General features: G+C 42.0%; 1 protein-coding gene across 1 annotated transcript; it reads right to left on the bottom strand.

Moving 5' to 3' along the window:
• Positions 1-1,984: 1,984 nt before the first annotated feature.
• LOC133015074 (neuroblast differentiation-associated protein AHNAK-like) lies at positions 1,985-24,241 on the bottom strand. The gene is made up of 12 exons (XM_061082205.1): positions 24,184-24,241; positions 17,196-17,242; positions 15,924-16,028; positions 15,042-15,155; positions 14,750-14,903; positions 14,322-14,482; positions 12,606-14,236; positions 5,600-12,539; positions 4,474-5,386; positions 3,949-4,152; positions 3,314-3,369; positions 1,985-3,253 (listed from the first exon to the last, which is right to left on the bottom strand). Exons 1-12 carry the CDS (start codon positions 24,239-24,241, stop codon positions 1,985-1,987), a joined length of 11,652 nt encoding a protein of 3,883 aa, XP_060938188.1.
• Between the last annotated feature and the right edge of the window lie 540 nt (positions 24,242-24,781).

The following is a 24,781-nucleotide window of genomic DNA, read 5'->3' as shown; positions in this document are numbered from 1 at the left end:
TTCTCATTCGTTTTCTTACACGTTAAATGTTCTTTTCATCCAACGCAGTCTCTCTACATTCAAGTGCTTGAAGATGTTTGACTTCTTCACTTCTAACCGGCTTCTGCGAGTCCCAGGTCTTTAACATGTAGGGTCGTTGAGGTTACCTGCGATAAACTGGCTTCCTGTTAATAATAAACTTTGAATTCATACCTGGTGAGTGTCAAAGAAATATTTCCATTATCAGTCTGGTTGTCAGGAAACTCGTGTCAGAGTCCGTTTTAGTTTTAGTTTGATTACCCGATTAAGAAGCTATATCTCCTGGGTCGTGTCGAAATTAGGATTTACGAGGTGTCCCTGAAAGCGGCACCCAATCAGAAGTTAGCCGATCAGCTGTTGATGGTTTTTAATATGTGTGACGTCATTCGCCGAATTTGTCAGGTAACGTTCCCTGAAGATTTCAACTTATTTATTTAAATTAAAACTTGTTTTTTCAAACTAAAACTGGAACTTGTTGTTGTCGTAAACTCTTAAATTTCACTTCCTGACGTGAATGTTAAGTTAGAGACGAGTCGAACTCAGGATCTGACGTCACTGCTGTGAAATGTAAAAATGTTAAAACACAAGTGGAGCAGTGGAAACGTGCGAACGGTAAAAACGTTTTTATGTAAAATCTAGAGAAATTTCTGTTATAAAATAGCATAAAAAGTACCAAAGTGCAATTTTTTCACCTGTACCTATGTCCAGTATTATAAATGTATTAACTTACTATACGTAAATAGAGACTTGTACATTAAGCCAAATAATAATAAACATTTTGTATTTTTTTTATTCTCAGACCACAGTGATGGTTCACTTGTGAACTCTGTCTCCCTCTAGTGCAAATACATGTGTATGCATGCTCCCTGTGTCAGTGCTGTACATCAGATGATAACTTTATGTTGAATGTATACTTTTAGTCATTTCATATTCTTGAATCAGGCATATCTGGTAAACCACAATATTTGTAAGGCAAGTTTGAACCTAGTTGATGACACTAAAATGTTCAAAAACAAACTTTACATCCATAAATCAATGGAATCCATAAATACAATTAACTAAACAGAAAAAAAGACTCACAAGCAAAAAAGATTTAAGAAAATACAAACCCTGTCTGTCAACACATTGTTGATATTATAATCTTTATTTATTTATTGTGTATAACTCTGCTAACACATCAGGTTAAAGCTTTTTCGAATACAAACAGGAGCAGTAAACAAATAAAACTCCAGAGGTCGTTGAAAGCTATTTACAAAGCCAGCTCAATATTCCCACTTTATACAGTGATAATAAAAGAAAACACAATATAATCATTTTATCGTAGCAAATTAGGTTCTAAGTAGCAAAGTATTAGTAAAAAATATATTTGCAGCTGCAGTACAAACAAACGTGTTTCAGCTTTGCATTGCTTTTGTTTCTTTACATTTTAGCTATTTAAGAATATCTTGGTGATACATGTATACATTCCTTTTTTTTTACATTTACTGCACTGGTGTATTTTTAGGTGCTTTCTGCTGTCGACTAACTTTACAGTGAAATTATCGTAAAAATACGGTGGAATGTCAGTAACATTGATTGATTTTTTAATGAAACGCGCAGATTGTTCAACATCGGATTAATAAGAGCACAAGTAACTCCGATCGGAAATGTACGTTAAAAACTATGAAACCACAGAGATTAGGTTCTGATGAGCCAACGACAGCTGAGTTTAGTCAAACACCACAAAGCAAACATATCGGTGAAGCCGTGACATCATTTGCAACAAGGTACTTCAGTGACTCTGCTTATTAACAACGTGATCATGTTGTCATGGAGACGTGGATGAATCACTTCAGAGTCAGAAACATGCAGCTGGAGGACAGGTACACTTTAAAACGATCTTCTCCACACGTGTTCCCCTCACGTGAACATCACCAGTGAAATCTCTTACCCACCAACCATCTTTACACATAATTTACAAGTCAGTTCACTTCTCGGCTCCGTCGAAGAACCTCATTTTGTCCGAGTGCATCGAGTCTTTCAGCCGCTGGATGGAAGTCGCCGTGTCACTTGAGGTTTGCTCAGAGGATTCGTACACACGTGTAATTTGTTTGGTTATGACGACTGTTCCCTTGCTCTCACTTCTTTCACTCGATGTTTCTCGAACAAAGTCGCCGCCGAAGATCGACCACTTGTCGGGTGAATCTTCGACCGCCCACGAAGCAGCTCCCTCACCTTGTGACTCGAGAGGAGATCCGAGCTGAACACGTCTTCCGAGCTTTGCTGTAATGGCGTCTAAGAGTCCAGGATCCGCTCTGAACGTGTCTTCTGATGACGACGAAACTCCCGATGACAGGATGGTGATTTTCTCGGGCAAGTTTGGCTCAAAGGAAATCACTTCGGTCCTCGTGGTTGAAGTGATGACGTTGCCGTGAATCTCTTCGGGGCTCAGAGCAGCGTGGGGATCAGAGTATTTGACAGTGACCTTGGTTGGAGAAGATAAGGACGGGCCGACGGTCACGCTGGTCATTGTCGAGCTGATGTCGGCAAAAGCGTCTGACGACTGGACAGAGAAGGTGGGGCTTACTTCCTCATCCCCGGTTTCTGGGGTCGTTCCATTCTTGTGCTCGTCTTTTTCCGGGGTCCTGGCAGATTCCGATGGGGAGGACAGACCAAACTTGGGGAATTTAAACCACCCTGTCCTCTCGGGACTTTTGGGAGTATCCTCCTTGGCGTTTGTTTCCTTTTCCTTTGCATCCAACTGCTTTCCACTGCTTTCCACATGAGCTTCCTTTGAGGCTTCAAGATTGTCTTCCACTTTGTCTGTTGGTGAAACATCAAATTCAACATCAATGTTCTTGAAGATTTCACCAATCGCTGTCAAAGTCAGGTTTGGGGTTTTGGTCTGTTCTTCTGTTTCTGGCTGAACTTCTTGGCCGTCGTGGTCACCATGTTCTTCTTCGGGTTTGGGTTTTGAGAAACTCAGCTTCGGCATTTTAAAGGATGGTAGTTTGAATCTACTCGGAGATCCATGACCAGCACTGTCAGTCTCAGTCTTTGGTGTTTCAGAGTCAGTTTTTACATCAACACCTGGAGCTTTAATCTCGACAGGAACATCCTCCTGAAGTTTAGCTCCATCTTTTTCAGCTTTGTCTGCGTCAGGTGCTTCTACCGTGACTTCATAGCTAGCACCTCCAAATTTCGGCATTTTCATTGTTGGCATTTTAAACTTTAATGGCGATCCCCCAGCATCAGTCTCCACATTAGCAGAAGATTCCTTGACTTCCACTCCAGGCAGTTTGACTTCTGCTTTAACATGTTTCACATTGAGTTCAGGAGCTTTAATTTCCATTTCAGGTTGGATGACTCTAACTTCTCCTTCTGGAAGAGAAACGTCCAGACGTGGAGGCTCAGCACTGACTTCAGGTGTTGTTACACTTTTTGAAAAAGAAAATTTGGGTAATGAAAATTTAGATTTCTTCACGCTTTCATCGAGTTCTACAGCAGGTGGCTCTTCCACTGAAATAATCCCTGAAGGTTCTTTGACTTTAACATCTGGAATACAAACTTCTGCTTCCAGCTCCGGTGATGCAACATCAGATTTCGGTGATTCAAGGTTGACATCACCTTCGGGGGCTTTACCACTTGTTCTTGAAAATGAAAATTTGGGAAATGTCCAGCTTGGTCGTTTCGACTTGGCTTCCATCTCAAGTGAAGCTGCATCTGGCAGTGACATGGTTCCTTCAGGTTCTGTGACCTCAGCACTGGGCAGTGTGACTTCAATTTGACCTTCTGGTAATGTGACATCAGAGCGTTTCTTTGATAAGCTCAGATCTATTTCAGGCCCCTTCACCTTTGGCACTGTGATTCCAATATGTGGCATTTTAAACTTGCCTCCTTGTCCACCAATTTCTGCTTCACACTCAGATGGTTTTACATCTATTTTTGGACCTTCTGGGACTTCAACCTCAGCCTTGAGTTGTGTCACATCTACATCTTTCTTTGATAAGCTTAAATCAATATCAGGTCCTTTTACTTTTGGCATTGAGATGCCAAACTTTGGCATTTTAAACTTGCTTTCCTGCCCGTCTACTTTTACATCACCTTCTGGTAGTTTCAGATCCGCATCAGATGTTGTAACTTCAACATTTCCTTCTGGAAGAGAAACATCCACTTCTGGAAGACTGACATCAACTTCATGATCTTTTGAACTTTGCTTTGAAAATGAAAATTTGGGCATTGAAAACTTTGGCTTTTTCAATTTGGCATCAAGGTCTGTGTTAGCTGACCCTTCGACTGAAATGCTTGATGATTCTTTGTCTATATCTGGAAGATGAACCTCTGCTTTGACCTCTGGTAGTGAAACATCAACCTTTGGGGTAACAAGGTTGACCTCTGCCTCGGGGCTCTTAATGTTTGACTTTGAAAATGAAAATGTTGGTAATGTCCAGCTTGTCTTCTTCACCTTTGCCTCACCCTCTGCCATATCAATTGATATCGAACCCTGAACCGGCTCTTTGATTTCAACTTCAGGAAGTTTGACTTCAGCTTTTGCTTCTGGTAAGTTCAAATCCTCCCCGTCCACTTTAATGTCCACATCAGGGACCTCCACGCCGACCGGTGCTGTGGAAGCTCCAAATTTTGGTAATTTGAATGTTGGCATTTTAAACTTTGATTCGACATTACTTGCGTGAACTTCAATTCCAGGAGCTTTAATTTCCACTTTGGCAGATGGTTCCTTCACTTCAACATCAGGGAGCTGAACATCAGCTTTAGCTTCTGGTAAAGTCACATCTACACCGGCCTTTGATGAGCTTAAATCCACGTCAGGGCTTTTGACTTGAGGCACAGAAAAACTGAGACTTGGCATTTTAAACTTACTTCCTTTTCCTTCGCGTTCAGTTGCTGTACTTTTCAAATCTATTGATGGACCTTCAGTATCAATGCTTGGTGCTGCAATGTCCACTGCAACAACCTCTTTAGGAATTTTAATCTCACCTCCATTGATCTTTACATCTTTGTCTATATCAGGTACTTCTATGGTGGAGCTTGGAGCGCCAATTCCAAATTTGGGTAATTTGAATGTTGGCATTTTAAATTTAGATGGCGATCCATCTGTGTCCTTTGTCACAACTTTGATCTCAGGAGGTTTGATTTCCACCTCAGCAGACGGTGCCTTCAGATCAACGTCAGGGAGTTTGACTTCAGCTTTGGCCTCTGGTATTTTCACGTCTACATCTTTATTTGATAAACTTAAATCCATTTCAGGCCCAGTCACCTTTGGCATTGAGATGCCAAACTTTGGCATTTTAAACTTGCTTCCTTGTCTGTCAATCTCTGCTTCAACTTCTGGTGATTTCATATCCACTTCCCCTCCTTTCACTTCCACCTTTCCCTCTGGAAGTTCAACGTTCACATTCTGAACACTGACATCAACTTCTGGGGCCTTAACACTTGCTTTTGAAAAGGAAAACCTGGGCATTGAGAACTTTGGCTTTTTCATTATTGCATCTACCTCAACCTCTGGCTGTTCTATCACAACAGCACCTGAAGGTTCTTTGACTTCCACCTCTGGCAGGGAGACCTTTCCTTTAACTTCCACATCAACATCTGTGTCTGGCACAGATATCCCAGCTCCATCAATCTTGATTTCGTGTTCTGTATCAGGTACTTCAACGCTGACATTTGGAGTAGCACCTCCAAATTTGGGGAATTTAAATGTTGGGAGTTTAAACTTTGATGGGGATTCTTTCATGCTGCCCAACTGAGCTTCAATCTCAGGAGCTTTCACCTCCACTTTTGCAGAAGGTTCCTTTAGTTCAACATCAGGGAGACTGACCTCTGCTTTGGCTTCTGGTAGTCTGACATCTACATCTTTCTTTGATAAGCTGAAATCAATTTCTGGTCCTTTTACTTTTGGCATTGTGATTCCAAACTTTGGCATTTTGAACTTGCTTCCATGTCCGTCAAATTCAACTTGAGTGTCTAAGGGTTTCATCTCCAGTTCAGGTTTTTCCACCTCCATCTTTACATCTGGAATTGAAACTTCTGCTTTTCCAAGCTTAACATCAATTTCTGGAGCTTCTGGGAGTTTAAACTCAGCCGTAGCCTCTGGTGAGTTAACATCTTTCTTTGAGAAGCTTAGGTCAATGTCAGGCCCTTTTACTTTTGGCATTGAAATTCCAAACTTTGGCATTTTGAACTTGCCTCCTTGTCCTTCATATTCAACATCAGCCTGCAAAGGTTTGATTTGCACTTCAGGCTTTTTAACTTCCACTTTCACTTCTGGTATCAACACTTCTGCTTTTCCAAGACTAACATCAACTGTCGGGGCTTCTGGGAGTTTGACTGTTGATGTGATGTCTGTGTCTTTCTTTGATACGTTTAAATCTATATCAGGGACTTTGACTTTAGATTTAGAGAAACTAAAAGTTGGCATTTTAAATCTTGAAGGAGATCCACTTGTATCTTTAGCTGCAACTTTAATTTCAGGAGCTTTAATGTCTACTTTTGCAGAAGGTTCCTTTACTTCAACATCAGGGAGGCTGACCTCTGCTTTGGCTTCTGGTAGTCCGACATCTACATCTTTCTTTGATAAGCTGAAATCAAGTTCTGGTCCTTTTACTTTTGGCATTGTGATTCCAAACTTTGGCATTTTGAACTTGCTTCCATGTCCGTCAAGATCAACCTCAGTCTGAAGAGGTTTGATTTCCAGCTCAGGTTTTCCAACTTCCATCTTCACATCTGGAATTGAAACTTCTGCTTTTCCAAGCTTAACATCAATCTCTGGAGCGCCTGGGAGTTTAAACTCAGCTGTAGCCTCTGGTGATTTGACATCTACATCTTTCTTGGATAAGCTTAAATCAATTTTGGGCCCTTGCACCTTTGGCAGAGATATTCCAAAACTTGGCATTTTGAACTTGCTTTCTTTTCCCTCCCCTTCAGTTGCTGTCATCTTCACATCAAGAGATGGACCCTCAATATCAACTTTCTGTGCTTCAATATCAACTGTAGCTTTGTCTTTGTCCATATCAGGTACCTCCACAGTGACATTTGGGGTGGCAATTCCAAATTTAGGAAATTTGAATGTTGGCATTTTAAATTTTGATGACGATCCGTCCACATGACCTTCAGTCTCAGAGGCTTTGATTTCCACTTTAGCAGAAGGGTCTTTGAGTTCCACATCAGGGAGTTTGACCTCTGCTTTGGCCCCGGGTAGTGTCACATCTACATCTTTCTTGGATAAGCTTAAGTCAATGTCAGGCCCTTTTACTTTTGGCATTGAGATCCCAAACTTTGGCATTTTGAACTTGCCTCCTTGTCCTTCATATTCAACATCAGCTTGCAAAGGTTTGATTTGCACTTCAGGCTTTTTAACTTCCACTTTCACTTCTGGTATCAACACTTCTGCTTTTCCAAGACTAACATCAACTTTCGGGGCTTCTGGGAGTTTGACTGTTGATGTGATGTCTGTGTCTTTCTTTGAAACGTTTATATCTATATCAGGCACTTTGACTTTAGGTTTAGAGAAACTAAAAGTTGGCATTTTGAACCTTGAGGGTGATCCACTTGTATCTTTAGTTGCAACTTTAATTTCAGGAGCTTTCACCTCCACTTTTGCAGAAGGTTCCTTTAGTTCAACATCAGGGAGACTGACCTCTGCTTTGGCTTCTGGTAGTCTGACATCTACATCTTTCTTCGATAAGCTGAAATCAATTTCTGGTCCTTTTACTTTTGGCATTGTGATTCCAAACGTTGGCATCTTGAACTTGCTTCCATGTCCGTCAAGTTCAACTTGAGTCTCTAAGGGTTTCATCTCCAGTTCAGGTTTTTCAACCTCCATCTTTACATCTGGAATTGAAACTTCTGCTTTTCCAAGCTTAACATCAATTTCTGGAGCTTTTGGGAATTTAAACTCAGCCATAGCTTCTGGTGATTTGACTTCTACATCTTTCTTTGAGAGGCTTAAGTCAATACCCGGCCCTTTTACTTTTGGCATTGAGATCCCAAACTTTGGCATTTTGAACTTGCCTCCTTGTCCTTCGTATTCAACATCAGCTTGCACCGGTTTTATTTGCACTTCAGGCTTTTTAACTTCCACTTTCACTACTGGTATCAACACTTCTGCTTTTCCAAGACTAACATCAACTTTCGGGGCTTCTGGGAGTTTGACTGTTGATGTGATGTCTGTGTCTTTCTTTGAAACGTTTAAATCTATATCAGGCACTTTGACTTTAGGTTTAGAGAAACTAAAAGTTGGCATTTTGAACCTTGAGGGTGATCCACTTGTATCTTTAGTTGCAACTTTAATTTCAGGAGCTTTCACCTCCACTTTTGCAGAAGGTTCCTTTAGTTCAACATCAGGGAGACTGACCTCTGCTTTGGCTTCTGGTAGTCTGACATCTACATCTTTCTTCGATAAGCTGAAATCAATTTCTGGTCCTTTTACTTTTGGCATTGTGATTCCAAACTTTGGCATCTTGAACTTGCTTCCATGTCCGTCAAATTCAACTTGAGTGTCTAAGGGTTTCATCTCCAGTTCAGGTTTTTCAACCTCCATCTTAACACCTGGAATTGAAACTTCTGCTTTTCCAAGCTTAACATCAATTTCTGGAGCTTCTGGGAGTTTAAACTCAGCCGTAGCTTCTGGGGATTTGACTTCTACATCTTTCTTTGAGAAGCTTAAGTCAACGTCAGGCCCTTTTACTTTTGGCAGAGAGATTCCAAACTTTGGCATTTTGAACTTGCCTCCTTGTCCTTCATATTCAACATCAGCCTGCAAAGGTTTTATTTGCACTTCAGGCTTTTTAACTTCCACTTTCACTTCTGGTATCAACACTTCTGCTTTTCCAAGACTAACATCTACTTTCGGGGCTTCTGGGAGTTTGACTGTTGATGTGATGTCTGTGTCTTTCTTTGATACGTTTAAATCTATATCAGGGACTTTGACTTTAGGTTTAGAGAAACTAAAAGTTGGCATTTTGAATCTTGAAGGAGATCCACTTGTATCTTTAGCTGCAACTTTAATTTCAGGAGATTTAATGTCTACTTTTGCAGAAGGTCCCTTTACTTCAACATCAGGGAGGCTGACCTCTGCTTTGGCTTCTGGTAGTCTGACATCTACATCTTTCTTTGATAAGCTGAAATCAAATTCTGGTCCTTTTACTTCTGGCATTGTGATCCCAAACTTTGGCATTTTGAACTTGCTTCCATGTCCGTCAAGATCAACCTCAGTCTGAAGAGGTTTGATTTCCAGCTCAGGTTTTTCAACTCCCACCTTTTGCTCTGGAATAGAAACATCTACACTTCCAAGAGTGACATCAACTGCAGGAGCTTCTGGGAGTTTGACTCCAGCTTTAGCATCTGGTATTGTGACATCAATGTCTTTCTTGGACCAGCTAAGATCAAATTCAGGGCCTTTTATTTTTGGCATTGTGATTCCAAACTTTGGCATTTTGAACTTGCTTCCATGTCTGTCAAGTTCAACTTGTGTGTCTAAGGGTTTAATTTCCAGTTCAGGTTTTTCAACCTCCATCTTTACATCTGGAATCGAAACTTCTGCTTTTCCAAGCTTAACATCAATTTCTGGAGCATCTGGGAGTTTAAACTCAGCCGTAGCTTCTGGTGATTTGACTTCTACATCTTTCTTTGAGAAGCTTAAATCAATGTCAGGCCCTTTTACTTTTGGCATTGAGATCCCAAACTTTGGCATTTTGAACTTGCCTCCTTGTCCTTCATATTCAACATCAGCTTGCACCGGTTTTATTTGCACATCAGGCTTTTTAACTTCCACTTTCACTTCTGGTATCAACACTTCTGCTTTTCCAAGACTAACATCTACTTTCGGGGCTTCTGGGAGTTTGACTGTTGATGTGATGTCTGTGTCTTTCTTTGATACGTTTAAATCTATATCAGGCACTTTGACTTTAGGTTTAGAGAAACTAAAAGTTGGCATTTTGAACCTTGAGGGTGATCCACTTGTATCTTTAGTTGCAACTTTAATTTCAGGAGCTTTCACCTCCACTTTGGTAGAAGGTTCTTTTAGTTCAACATCAGGGAGACTGACCTCTGCTTTGGCGTCTGGTAGTCTGACATCTACATCTTTCTTCGATAAGCTGAAATCAATTTCTGGTCCTTTTACTTTTGGCATTGTGATTCCAAACTTTGGCATTTTGAACTTGCTTCCATGTCCGTCAAGTTCCACTTGAGTCTCCAAGGGTTTCATCTCCAGTTCAGGTTTTTCAGCCTGCATCTTTACATGTGGAATTGAAACTTCTGCTTTTCCAAGCTTAACATCAATTTCTGGAGCGTCTGGGAATTTAAACTCAGACGTAGCTTCTGGTGATTTGACTTCTACATCTTTCTTTGAGAAGCTTAAATCAATGTCAGGCCCTTTTACTTTTGGCATTGAGATTCCAAACTTTGGCATTTTGAACTTTCTTCCATGTCCATCAAGATCAACCTCAGTCTGAAGAGGTTTGATTTCCAGCTCAGGTTTTCCAACTTCCATCTTTTGCCCCGGAACAGAAACATCTATGCTTCCAAGAGTAACATCAGCTTTATCTGCGTCTTTCTTTGAAAAGCTTAAATCAAATTCAGGACCTTTTACTTTTGGAAGATGTGGCATTTTCAATTTGCTTCCTTGTCCATCCTGGTCAGTTCCAGTTGTTTTCAGATCTATTGAAGGACCCTTAATGTCAATGCTGGGAGCTGAAATCTTAATAGCAGACCCATCTTCTGGGATTTTCAGGTCAGCTCCATCAATTTTAACATCTTTATCGATATCATGTGCTTCTACCGAGATGTTTGGAGCTCCAATTCCAAATTTTGGTAGATTGAATGATGGCATCTTGAATTTTAATGCGGAACCTTCTGTACGTTTTGGTGTCACTTTTTTCTCAGGTGTTTGAGCTTTCACTTCAGGGACTTTTACTTCAGCTTTGGCTTCTGGAAGTGAGACATCTTCATCTTTCTTTGATAGCCCAAAATTAATCTCAGGTCCTTTTACTTGTGGCATTGTGATTCCTAGCTCTGGCATTTTAAACTTGCTTCCTTGTCCGTCAGGTTGACCTTCGATCTTCAGGGGTTTGACTTGCAATTTAGCCTTTTTGGCCTCCATCTTTTGTGCTGAAATAGAAACATCTACATTTCCCAGACTGGCATCAATCTCAGGAGCATCTGGAAGTTTCCCCTCAGCTTTAAATTCTGGTAGTGTGACACCTGCGTCTTTCTTTGAGAAGCTTAAGTCAATGTCAGGCCCTTTTACTTTTGGCATTGAGATTCCAAACTTTGGCATCTTGAACTTGCTTCCTTGTCCATCAAGATCAACCTCAGTCTGCAGAGGTTTGATTTCCACCTCAGGTTTTTTGATTTCCACCTTTTGTTCTGGAATAGAAACATCTACAGTTCCAAGAGTAACGTTGACCCCTGGAGCTTCTGGGAGTTTGACCCCAGCTTTAGCTTTTGGTAGTTTGACATCTCCATCTTTCTGAGACAAACTCAAATCAAAGTCAGGACCTTTTATTTGGGGCAGTTTGATTCCAAACTTTGGCATCTTGAACTTGCTTCCTTGTCCATCAAATTCAACCTCAGTCTGAAGAGGTTTGATTTCCAATTCAGGTTTTCTAACTTCCACCATTTGTTCCGGAATAGAAACATCTACAGTTCCAAGAGTAACGTTGACTTCAGGAGCTTCTGGGAGTTTTACTCCAGCTTTAGCTTTTGGGAGTTTGACTTCAATGTCTTTCTTGGACGAGCTAAGATCAAATTCAGGTCCTTTTATTTGGGGCAGTGTGATTCCAAGCTTTGGCATCTTGAATTTGCTTCCTTGTCCATCGAGATCAACCTCAGTCTGAAGAGGTGTGATTTCCACCTCAGGTTTTCTAACTTCCACCATTTGTTCTGGAATAGAAACATCAACGCTTCGAAGAGTGAGATTGACCTCAGGAGCTTCTGGGAGTTTGACCCCAGCTTTACCTTCTGGGAGTTTGACTTCAATCTCTTTCTTGGAGGAGCTAAGATCAAATTCAGGGCCTTTTATTTTTGGCAACTTGATTCCAAGCTTTGGCATCTTGAATTTGCTTCCTTCACCATCAAGTTCCACCTCAGTCTGAAGAGGTTTGATTTCCACCTCAGGTTTTCCAACTTCCACCTTTTGCTCCTGTATAGCAACATCTACACTTCGGAGACTAACACCAACATTCGGTAATTTATACTTGATCTCATCTCTTCTCTGAACTACTTTTATCTCTGCTCCATCAATGTTTATATTCTTTTCCAGCTTCTCTGGTCCAACTTCTCTGTCTTCACCTCTGATGTCTGCAGAGGAGATGTCCGCCCTTGGCCTTGTAGCATCAAGATGAACACCAAAGCCTCTAAGACTAATTCCACCGCCCCGATCGGCTGGTGAACCACTTACTGAATCAATGTAATCGATGCTATCGAGTTCCGGTACTTTCACGTCAGATATGACTCCTCCTATCCGCCCCTTGTCTTTCCTTGTTTCAGTTTGTGATGTTGTTACTTCTTGGAGCAATATCGTCCTTTCTCCTAAAATCCCACCACCTTCTTGCCCAGAGATGATTTGTTTTGGTAATTTATATCCAAACTCTTTCCTCCCACTTTCTATGCCTGGAATTACAATATCCTCCCGTTTATGGATTTCACTTTGCATCTCGTAGTCACTTTGTTTGGTGGTGATGTTGAAGACTTTTTCAGGTATTTTGTAATCTACCTTGGTCTGAATCAAAAGTTCCTCAGAGGTTAAATCAGCAGCTGCTAGGTCAAACTTAATAAGGTGCGCCTCATGTTTGGATCTTGTATCTGCGACTTTAGTCGGTGTTTTCACAGATATTCTTTGTGCGTTTGCATCTATCACAGTAATTTCTTCAGGAATTGGCATTCCAAACGTGTCCATCTTTGGAAGCTTAAATCCGGGCAATTTCGAAACTGCCTCTTTCACGCTGTCGACATCGATTGACATTTGTACATCTTCGGTTTGAATGCCTTTATAACGTCCTGCTGAAACCGCTTTAGGCTCTTTAATTCCTTTGGCCTTGGTTCTCAGAGACATGTCCTCCATACCTGGGATCTCAATGTCTTCACGTTTGGGAAGTTGTGTTCTGGACTGACTGCTTTTGGACAGGCGGTCGTAAGGATCATCTTTCAGTGCTGGACCCTCAGCGATATGCTTTTCCATTTTAGTCGGGCATTCAGCATTTACACTTGTTTGTATAGTTTCCTCAGTAGCTATGTCACCTAGGCCAATTTTAGGCAGTTTGAACGATGGACATGTTTTTGTTTCCTTTTTTTGTTTCGCTTCCTTGTCTTTCTTTGTTGGTTCTTCACCTTTCTGATGAGATTTTCCAAAAAATGAGATATCGGAAATATCCAGTTCAACCTTTGGTACACTCACTTCCATCTGTGATGTCACCAGCTTGGCCCTTGAGGCTTCGCTGCTGATGATCTGGGAGTTGGCCTCCAGTGGTGTCTGATCTCTCTGCAGGTCCGTGTGGGAATCGGATTTTTCCTTCACAGGTTGATCTGCTATTTCAATACTTGCCCCCAGAGTCTTCAGCCTTTTCGGGGAGGCCTTTGCTTTTGCATCCTTCTTGTGTGATTTATCTTTCCCCAAAATTTTAACTTTCAACTCAGACTTTTCCTTCTTCTTTTTCTTCTCCGTCGGGGACTTGATACCAGAGGAGCTTCCCTGATCAGCCAGAGCCACGGTTAGATCTGCTGTTTTCAAAGTGCTGTCTACACAGATGAGGTCCACCTTGTGTTGAGCAGCTTTTGGTTCAGTCAGATCCTTCTGGTCAAGTCGTAGTTCTTCGGTTACGTAGACCTGAGGTGTGTCTCCTGAGAGGCTGTCGGGGTATTCAGGCGAGAGCATCTCTGAAGCCGTCTGGTAAACGTCGCTGTTGGTTTGTCCGTTTGTTGGAGCGTCGTTGTCTTCAGATGAACTTATTCGGCTTCTCTTTGTCAGGAGAGACAGCTTCATCTTGTGCCTCTTCTTGCCTTTGAGAGTATCCTGAGTCTTTATCGGTGACTCTGTGTCACTTGTTGTGGGACTGAGCTCCAGCTTCCTCTGCTCATCGGCCTCCGAGGAACTGTGAGACCTCGTGAAACGGGTCTTCCGCCCTTTTCCGAAGGAGGGAAACTTGGGCCAGGAAATACGAGCATCGCCACGCCTTTTGGTTTTTCCTTGTTCCCTCATCGCTGGAGCGCCAAGCTCCTCCTCCTGTTGGGCCACAGAAAAGAGAGATGTCAGAATCATCTAACAACATGACACCAAGAGTCTGAGCAGGCTACTCTAATGTATTTACAGGGATGACGTCGGACTCCATGGCTGCTTCGGTCTCGGTGATCTCTGGTTTGCGTTTCAGGCAGAGCTCGACCCTGTAGGCCTGAGCGTGCTCCAGGATCTGAACGGCGTCCTCGTACGGCACGTTGTCAAAATACACGGTGGCGCTCAGAATCTGATCACCTGCGGAAGTAAGAGGGGAAATATTTCAGATGTACAAAAGAGATTTGAGTGATTTAAATCGAATGAATTAGTTAAAATGAAAATAACAATATATATATGTATGATGAGTCTTTGGAATAAGGAGTTGTATACAACAAAATACAAAACAAGACTTGCAAGTACTACAAATTCTCCAATGAGCCCAATTGCAAGTTTCATTAATCCGATATTTTCTCCATTTGATTTATTAATTATTAGTTTTCATCGTGACTAGAAATTGTGGTTGACCTTCTTTCATTTTCAGACTTTTCGAGGCCGGGGACTCTGGCACCACTCCCTTAATGAAGATCCCCTCTTTGCCGCCCCCACGGTAAACGAGACCCTCTGCACTTCCGTCTGTGGCGGTCTTCACGATCACCTCCGACTCGGGGCTGTGAGCTTCCTGCCAACGCATCAGAAAAGAGAGGATAATCATTTTACCTCTCGCTGTGGTTAGCCTTCAGCCTGGAGGGATTCACAGATAGAGGAGGAGGAGGAGGAGGAGGAGGAGGAGGAGGAGGAGGAGGAGGGAATATCTCACCTTCAGTTTACTCATCTTCGAAGTCGAGCGCTTTTCAAACATGGACCCGAGCCCAGACTTTTTACTTTTCTTTCCACCTCCACTCTTGTGGCGTGGGTCATGCTCTGCTTCACACTGAGGAGAAGGCAGAAGAAAATCTTTCAAATCTGACTTCATCTTGTTTTTTTAAAAAGACTAATGATGCAGTCGGGTTGTGTGTAAACAGAGGATATGACCAATATTTCATCAAGAGGCTGAATTAGTGTTCAGACATTCCTACAAAGGAGGAGCCGAGTCTGAGGCTTTTATTAGATTAAGCAACAGTAAACAAAACAGAGATCAAATCTAACACAGCTGATTGGACACGGTGATAAAACAGCCTGATAAGTTTACATTGATAATTTGTAGATAATTTGATCCTTTAATTCTTTTTCAGTTTTTTCCTTGGCCGCTGCAATGTTCTGCTTTTTAATATTCCTCCTCCTGTTCTTTGTATTCAAGGCTACACGCGCAATTTTCAATTTAAATCCACACACATATCAGTCGTAGATTAAAATTTAGTGTCAAGTGCACAAGAACAAATTATTTCATAACTTCATTTGTGAAAAATGTTCAAGATGCTGACGTGAAATGTATATTTTGGAGACAGGAGAAGCTCTACATCACAATTAATTACACATCAACACCCGTCACTCGACTTATTGTTCATGCTTTGATTATCATGTTACAAACGAAAACACAACTGCAGTGAGAACACAAGTGATTTCAGCTCGATAAGCCCTGATCTATTATTTATTTATTTAATGCCACATCCAGGTTACACACGTGTCTGATTTACTTTCTTGGCTGGTCTCCTCCTGCCGTCTGGTTTGTTGTGTTTGAGTGACACAGCGGTTTGTTTACCTCTTTGTCGCCGTTTGTGTATTTTTCAGGAAACTCCTCGACGGGGGACGATCCCTGGGGGCGTGGCCTCTCTCCCTCAGTGAACTGAGACGGCTCGTCACACACCTGCAAGGACACAAGGTCGGTCAACACTAACGCACACGTGTTTTCATCTGCACAAACACCATTGTCTACAGTATTAAAACGACAACGGAGGTTTGGAGAAAACTGGATCACAACACAATGAGTTGACACCTTGTTGAGCCAAGTGAGGGACTGACTGTCTCTGCTACTGTTTGGCTCAGCGGTGGTTTCTGGTGATGGCAACGCTGGACTGAGTGAATATTATTTAGTTTGTTTATGACATTGATTGTCGCCAGAGGATGAATCCTAATGACTGAAGTTTCATTTGAGTTTGTTAAACGTTTGTTTCACTTACACGCTGTGTGTTAATATGTTAAGATGCTAATTACACCTTCACATTGGCAAATATAAGCCTGGCAAATTATAATAAGTCATGAAAAGGAAATCTTGGATAATTGTTGGTTTCTGGGGATGTAAGTAATTATATATTTTTTTTAATCAGGCATGTGAGCTATGAAAACCTCAATCAGGCAAAGCAATGTTTTATATTGTAAAAATGTTGTTTCATAATGACGTCATTGGTCGATCTGAATAAGCTGTAGATTGTGTCACTTGTATCATTTCAAGATTTGTAATCGTTCATCTTCATAGTGATGTCACGATGACAAGATTTCCACCATATGATCATAAATAACTTTATATGAGCTTCAGGTTTTGTCTATATTCCTGTAGGATGCATGATGTCATTGTCTGACTTCATGAGGCCACATGTGACATCATATGATGGGAAATAATCTTCTGATCAATATAAACATTTTTTTTATTTCTGAAGAATACTTTAACCATATTTTTGTTGACCTTTGACCAAATGGCTCCAAAATTGTATCGTCTTGAGAAACTCTTCCGACCAATATTTTCTCAAAATAGGATTAAAATCCGTTTCTGTGTTTTTGAGTTATTTTGTACACAGACACACACAAAAGTGAAAACCATATTCTGCTTCTCGCTACGTTGGTGCACAGATAAATAATAATCATAATAAAACTGTTAACAACTGTTAACTTTAAGCTTCTAACTATGTCATCACATGCAGACTGAGCCAATCAATGATTAAAGTAACAGAATCATCACAGAAACTTTTCCCTTTCTCTCAGCGACAAATGAAGAATTAAAGACTGAATCATTTCTCTTCCAGTCGGCTTCACTCACCGAGTCGTCCTCTGTCCCGGGCTCCGGTGCTCTCAGCCTCCGACCGGCTGTTCACAAACACAGAACAGAGACAAAACATAAATACACACATATACATCTGATTTGACGATGACACGGTAGAAAATAACAAATAGAGAAAATAATTTAAAATCAACATTATATATTACACACATACAACTAAAGGGAAAGATGCAGGAGGTTATGTCACCGAGCAGCAGAACAACGTCCACTTACTGTAACTTTAAATAAATAATCAAATAAAAATCCATCAATCTCATGTTTAAAAAGCTTCAAATCGAAAATATCCAACAAGCATAAGTTTATTTTTATCAGAATGTGATGAATTCCATAGAGAGCAGTGTGTTCTGTTTCTGTTTGTGTTTTCTGAGCAGTAAACTGAGACTCCCGACTCCAGGTTCTGAGGCTCAGAGTCACTGGAGACGATGATGAGACTATTTAGAGTTCTCTTCCCGGCAGCACCGCCCCCGGGGGGGTGGGGGTGTAATTTTAAGTGCTCCTCGGTATCGACCCAAAGAGAAAAGACTCTGCAGCCGCTCGTCCGAAAAGGGAAAGTCTGACTCCACGTGAATCTGGTTATAGTCACATTAGTGTTGTTGCTCGATATGATTCCATTTTAAATGAGCTCTTTTTATTCAGTCTGATTAGTGAGAAGTCGACTGAATCAGGATTTCCACCCAGGGGAGATGATAACTGGCTTTTCAGCAAACTTGGGATTAAAACAATTCTAGATATGATACATTTTAAGAGCTAAAAATAAATAACAAAACTAAAATCATCTTTATCTAAAGTTTATATTCAAAATGTTTCCACAGCAGATCTAATGATTGAGTCTCTTTTGTGAGTCAGCTGATGAGTTTTGGGAGCAAGATTTCAAAGTATTACTGAAACTGATCAAATTAATAAATTCAAATCAATAAATGCAATTACCATTATGTATAATGTTTGTTTTTCATTATTAATAGTCGGAGAGGAGACTTTTATCAGTAAAGGAGTCAGTCCCTGAACCAACAACGAAAATATTATATGATAACATAAAATTAATAACTTAAAATACCTGTGCAGTGTTATTAAAATCTTTGTTCTCAAGGTGAATCCTCATCCTGTCACTAATAATAATATAAATAATAATAATTTATAAAACACGATTACAAGGTAATTTACATATAAATGAAGAATTAGGAAATAGGAAACAAGCTATTTGAAAATCACAAATGAAACATAAGAGTAAAAATGTTCCAGATGAGAGAGTGAAATAAAATAAAACGTAAAATCATTAAATTAGTCAACAGATCAGAGGCTGGATAAAAATATTGTATAATAAACACGTTAAAACATTTGAAAAAAGCTCTAAAGTTAAGCTAAGTTGTACATTTTGTGAATATTACACATTACACTTGTTTTGTCACAAATACCAGCGTCATGTGACTATTTTGAGCCAATCGTGTTTGAGTGAAACCTTGTGATAGAAGTTAAATCAGCTCAGGAAGAAGAAGAATGTGAGTTTCCAGAGCCTCGGGTGAAGGTTTGAAACTCTGGGTCAGAAGTCAGAGTCTGAACGGAACCATGAATTTAAAGAATCGTTGCTCCTCCTAAATTATTTTACTTCAGCACCTTATTGTTCCCCCCCCACACACACACACACTCACACCCACTGCAGCACAGTAATGTGGGTCATGTGAAGAGCGCTCACAGCCTGTGGATTAGTTAAAGTAAGAAGAACTTCTGGTTCAGGGCGTGTCACTGCCTCAAGCTTCTTCATCCAACATGTAAATCACTCGCTTACTTCAGAACAAACATAAAACTCAACCGTCAGTCGTCATAGATCCACATTCATCCGTCTCATATCAGACAGAGCAGAATATTCACACTGTGAGTGAAGCCACCACAGTCTGGACGTGTTGTGAAACAGAATAATGAAGCCCTGAGCAGCAGCCCACACTCTTCACCTCATCATCATCATCATCATCCTCCTCTTTCACACCTGCCGAACAGAGACGTGTCAGAATCTGAATTCCAGGGCCGCTCACCTGCTGCTGCTGTTTGTTCAGCTCGAGGTGTGATCGTCCTCCCAGCTGCTCTCGAACCTTCTGCTGTGACCGAGTGGCTGAAGTGATTTGATCACAGTGTAATGCAGGAGGAGGAGGAACAGTGGCAGTCACACCTTGTCTAAACTTCACTCCCAAACTGAATTAAACACGTCCTCATAGGGACTGAACTCTTTCCAAACACGTACTTCTCAAGACCACATCCCATTAAATCTGCTCAATTGTTTAATTCATTATGCAAATTACTTAACTTTCAAGTATTTTAAACAAGTTTTATGTCAAACAATGACAATTTTAACAGCTTTAATCACAAATTCCCTTAAATTTAAGTTTAAATGAATGTAACATGGATTGCAAACTTCCAATTCTTCATTTAAAAACTCAAAGCCTAACTGGGCCTCATATTCAATCCAGCTTCGTAACTTGAGATCCAAGAATTATTCTCTGTGAAATTATTAAAAATGCCAAAAACCTCCTTGGCAGAAGAAACATGACAAAGAAAAATAAGATACGAAACAGAGAGACTGAGAAATCGTTTCATCTCTTCAACAATCAACAATCAAGATGTTTTCCTGTCCATCAGCTGATCATCGACACTGTGGACGCCCCCTGGTGGCTGCTACAGGTCCTAAACCCCGCCTCCTCCATGTTAGCAGATGGGACATGGACTAAACAAAAGTGTGAGACGACTGGTTCATTCACTCTGTTCGAGTTGTGTGGTGAAGTTCAGGGACTTAATCCGGCCGTAAGTAGATTGATTGAGTGAATCTGCTGAGTCATGTTTCCTGAGCCACGTCTCCACACAGCAGCAGCATTATGAAGTCCGTGTTTGCAGGAGGATTATTGAGAATCCAGCTCTGGACCATGATGCATATCTCGTGTTATTTACCAGGTTATTCAGGCGGATGTCCAGCGCTCCAGCCGCCACTCGTACCCAAACCTCCTTTCTCAAATATTTGTCATGTGGGCGCTGCAGAGGCCTTGATAACAACTCTCCCTGCCGACTGAAACTGTCAAAATAAAATCACTTGTGGGACTGTTCACCCGTTTGACTTGTCGTAGATTAGATTGTTAGTGTCCTATAGCTGCTGCCTTGTGTTTTAATCTGACTCTGGAAGCAGTTCTCTGCAGGTAAACAAGCTCACGCTGCAGATGCTTAAATCTATTGTGGTGCATGATTCATATTTGGGTGCCACTGCAGCCCTGGATGTGGGTGGGGCTCTTCCCTCAGGGTGCAGCTGAAGTGCTGAGGTTTCTAACCTGCTCTGATGTAAACACCTAAACTCCTTCATAGTAACACAGGGTTGTGACAGAAAACCTTTAAAACAGCTTGTGTCTGTAATGTGACTGGAAACGATCCTCGTTCACTCGACTCAGCTTTTCATCGGCTTGGATCGGCCGAGATGAAACGTGACTCTCGGGTGGAATCACTAATTTTGCAGTTGAGACGCTGCCTCTGTTCTTTTTCTGTGATGTAATGACACTAGCCATGAACAACATGCATCTTCTTAATCCTGCAAGAAGCTTCACAGGCGTGTTTGTGACGTCGAACAAGACGCAACAGGGGACAAGAATAGTATCTCATTTCCTGACAATGGGAAAAGTGCTTTAGTAACTTAGGTCTAAAAGAGGAAATATACTGTAGTTGCTTCTAATTTATAGATAGAAGAAGAATTAGAATATACATTTCCAGAAATCTGTGTGCTTGTGGAACAAATATCTGTTACATCCTGTTGTTAAAGGCCAAAGGAAGTGCACGGTTGAATTTGGTGAATTTTTTACACAAGTGACACGTTCAATATTAATAATAACTCAGAGTAAACAGTGAGTGTATCTGTCAATCAAACAGAAGCATGTTCACAACGACTGATTCTCGGCTTCACGGTTCTGAGTCCTGCAGCCTCAGCTCATTTGCTGCAGGTCACTTTAACAGAGTGAGACAGAAAAGCTGCTTATCACAAGCAGGTTTAGAAGCAGCAGTTGATTTAAACGGAAAATCTTACAAAAGCAAAATTAGGAATCCTCGAAATATAATTCATCGTGTGGATTTCCTCGTGACTTAGAATAATGGCCTGTCCTCAGCTCGTCTCTTACGTAACCACTTTCTGCCCCAGTTTGTTTTTCCTGTATAAAAGCACCTGGAAGCCCCCCCCCCCCCCCCCCCACTTCCACTAAACTAATATAAAGTAATACAGCTCATTATTCCTCCTCTTGGATTTAGATTCTGCTCCTCAGACGGACACAAGCTCCTTTCACCGAAGGTCGTGTGTTTGGATCCGAACTTATAATAAGATTTAAGAGAAGGGAAACAGATTATACAGACATGAGACTGCTGAGGCGCATGCTTTCAATCTGTTAATCTGAGTTTCATTGCAGCTCTGGAACGTGGATGTTAATCTGCCTGTGTTCCCACGACCAGGAGTTAGGGTTTCATGTCTGAAACACACACACACACACACACACACACACACACACACGGGTGGAGCTGTGCTGCTGTTTGTTCTGCTTCAGGTGACTCACATGTTGAGCTTATGAATTTTTCTATTAAGAGGAAGTTGTTGAATTCTTGCCACTGACAGTAAAATCGATATATTCACACCCGCGTGAATAAATCCTGGAAAACCAGTTAACTCCATGTTCTCATCGTCTGCACCAGTCCAGTTGTGTGATGGTCTGAAGATGTTTCTGAGGCCATCTTGGTTTTTTGAAGCCAAAAGGGGTGGAGCCTGACTGAGAATTGGATGATACTAGCTGTCAATCAAACCGTGGTATCCACCCCCCAAAGCATCCAGTGCTTTATGGTCTATTTGACTCTAATTGGATCATAATTCACTAAATGAACATTAGCTTGAAACTAGACATTGAGACATAAACTCTTTATAAAGTGAGAAGTAGAGTCATTTAATTCTATAGCAACTACCAGTGGAGTCGCCCTCTGCTGGTCATTCATAATAATACAGGTTTCAGGCACCTCTGTATTGGCTTCACTTTCTACGTCCATTTTTAGATACTGTCTGTGTTTACAAGACGTCCTTTGAGGGACGGATAAAGGACAATCTCATCTTATCTTCAAGATTATTGGTTATTGGATGAAGATCCCACAATCACCGCTTAAAGTTAAGTTATATAAAGTAAAGTTGGTGAAGTTCTGCAGTGAGTGACAGCTGCCCGTACGTAAACTGTTGAAGTGGCGTAATATCGATTAAAGCCGCTCCGAGTGGCGGCTGCTGGTTGGTAATGGATCGGGATCGTCTGCTCCTGAGGCTCCACTGTCGAGCAGAAGGACGCCCCCCCCCCCCGTCTGTCTCACTTCCTCCTAACCTCTCTCTCTCTCTCTCTCTCTCTCTCTCTTCCTGTGACCTTGAGCGTCGCCTGAAGCCTCTTGGATCCGAACGCTCCTCCAGACGACTTCAGGCAGATTTCAGTCAGAGAAGCAGCAGAGATAACGACCCGTTATAATCTCTAATTGAATAATTTACCACACTAGAAGACCACGCCTCCTTTTAAAGCAAACACCAACCTGTGCTTTTACCTCAACGTCAGCCCAACACTGGAGTGTGTCTACGATATAACATGTAACACGATAACACTGTAATATCCACACGTTGGAGATTCTAGAATCGTTTTCACCTGATCCTAAACTTTAAATTATCTGACGTCCATCCAGAGACAAACAACTTTTCATGTTCACATTCAGGAGGAACATGCAAACTCCACAGAAAGGGGAATCGAACCTGGAACCTTCTTTTACCACCGTGCCACCGACCACACCTGCTCTGTTTATAAACCCCGAGGAAATCGTAAAAAGCATTAATGATATTTTATCTACATGAACTCCTTCAAGCAAACACACAAATGGCAGAATATTTGTTAGATATTTGTGTTAATCTGCAAAATCATCCGTCATCCATCATCTTCTCTGGTCACAACAGGACCAACAAACAAACACACACACTTGTAGCAAACACACAAACAAACCACACAAACTGCGTTGAAACCAGTGTCGTCTGCGAAGCATCACAGAATCAGACCTTTGTGTCACAGTGAGGAAAGCGTCGTCATGGCGATCAGTAAAACATGGAGATTCTTCCCGCATCGTTTTCCGATTTCATGCATTTTGCTCGGTCCTGATCGGAATTGGTTTCGACTCTCGAGTTCCAGACCGCGTGATATTTACATGCATGTTAACAACAAGACTGACTCCATTAAACCCTGGATTCATAACTGTGACATGTTTATAAGGAGGTTTAAATATTTTTAAGGTTTCATAATCCTCAACTTTATGAGATTTCAAGGTTTTGACAGCAGAACCGATGTTAGGATCTCTCCTGTTTTCATATAAAACCTGTAACAATCACATTGGAAATAGTTTTGTTCTCTGGCTTTTTCCTCATCTTCTCCCCCAGTGACTTCTCCTCTACCACTGTTTTTACACTCCTGATTCCTGCCCTGCTCTCCTCTTTCTCCCTTTCAGCCTCTGCTTCAGACGCACAGCGGGGGTGGGGGGGGGCAGACGGAGGAGAGGAGCAGCGGCGCTCGCCATCCCAGACGATGATCACATCCTCACACCCCCCCCCCCTGCGCTCTGCAGACACACCCAGCGCCTCACTGCAGGTCAGCTACACAACTCAGCATCAGCACCAGGCGCCGCACACCCGCTCACTGCCTCTCTCCATCACACACACACACACACAGACACACACACACACACACACACAGACACACACACAGACACACACACACAGACACACACACACACACACACAGATGAGATCTCTCCTCACTGCCGAACACTTCTGCTGAATCAGTGAATTGCTCGGGATGAAGCAGCACAGACACAAGTCACAGCAACAGAGAAAGAGAGAGAGAGAAAGAGAGAGAGAGGAGGAAAACACAGAGAGAGCAAATAGAGCGATGCCCACCCGTCCCGGAGGAGGCGGCGTGCCAGTTGGGGAACGCCAGGTGGAAACAGTCACACATGATGGCAGCGGTGGTGGAGGCAGCGGTGGAAGAAGAGTCGAGGTCCTGGTGAGGTAGGGAGGGACGTTGGTGGTGGAGGAGGAGGTGATGGAGGAGGTGATGGAGGCCTGTGATGCTGCTGCTCCCCCCCGAGACGTCCTGGATCCCCCCCGGTGTTCAGGTCACAGCCGAGCGAGGGATGAGTTTCAGAGAAGAGAGAAGAGAAGAGAAGAGAGAGAGAGAGAGAGAGAGAGAGAGCTGCTGCTGCACTGTCCACCGAGTGAAGGAAACTCCCTCGCCTGCCCTGTGAACATGGACCTCCAGCACTGCACACTAACTTAATCATGGGAGGAGCTGCCCCCCCCTCCACCCCACCCCACCCCATCAACTCACACAGACACATCCCCTCAGTCCTCCTCCTCCTCCTCCTCCTCCTCCTCCTCCTCCTCCTCTTCTTCCTCCTCCTCTTCCTCCTCTCTCTGTTCAGCTCCTCATTGATCGGCCCTAATCGGACAAGGACAATCACCATGTCAGCTTCTGGCTCCACCAGTCGACATGGAA

This window comes from Limanda limanda, chromosome 12 (genome assembly GCF_963576545.1).
Source record: "Limanda limanda chromosome 12, fLimLim1.1, whole genome shotgun sequence".
Taxonomy (NCBI): Eukaryota; Metazoa; Chordata; class Actinopteri; order Pleuronectiformes; family Pleuronectidae; genus Limanda; species Limanda limanda.
The sequence above is the reverse complement of the archived record's forward strand: the minus strand, read 5'-3'. Positions and strand labels throughout refer to the sequence as shown.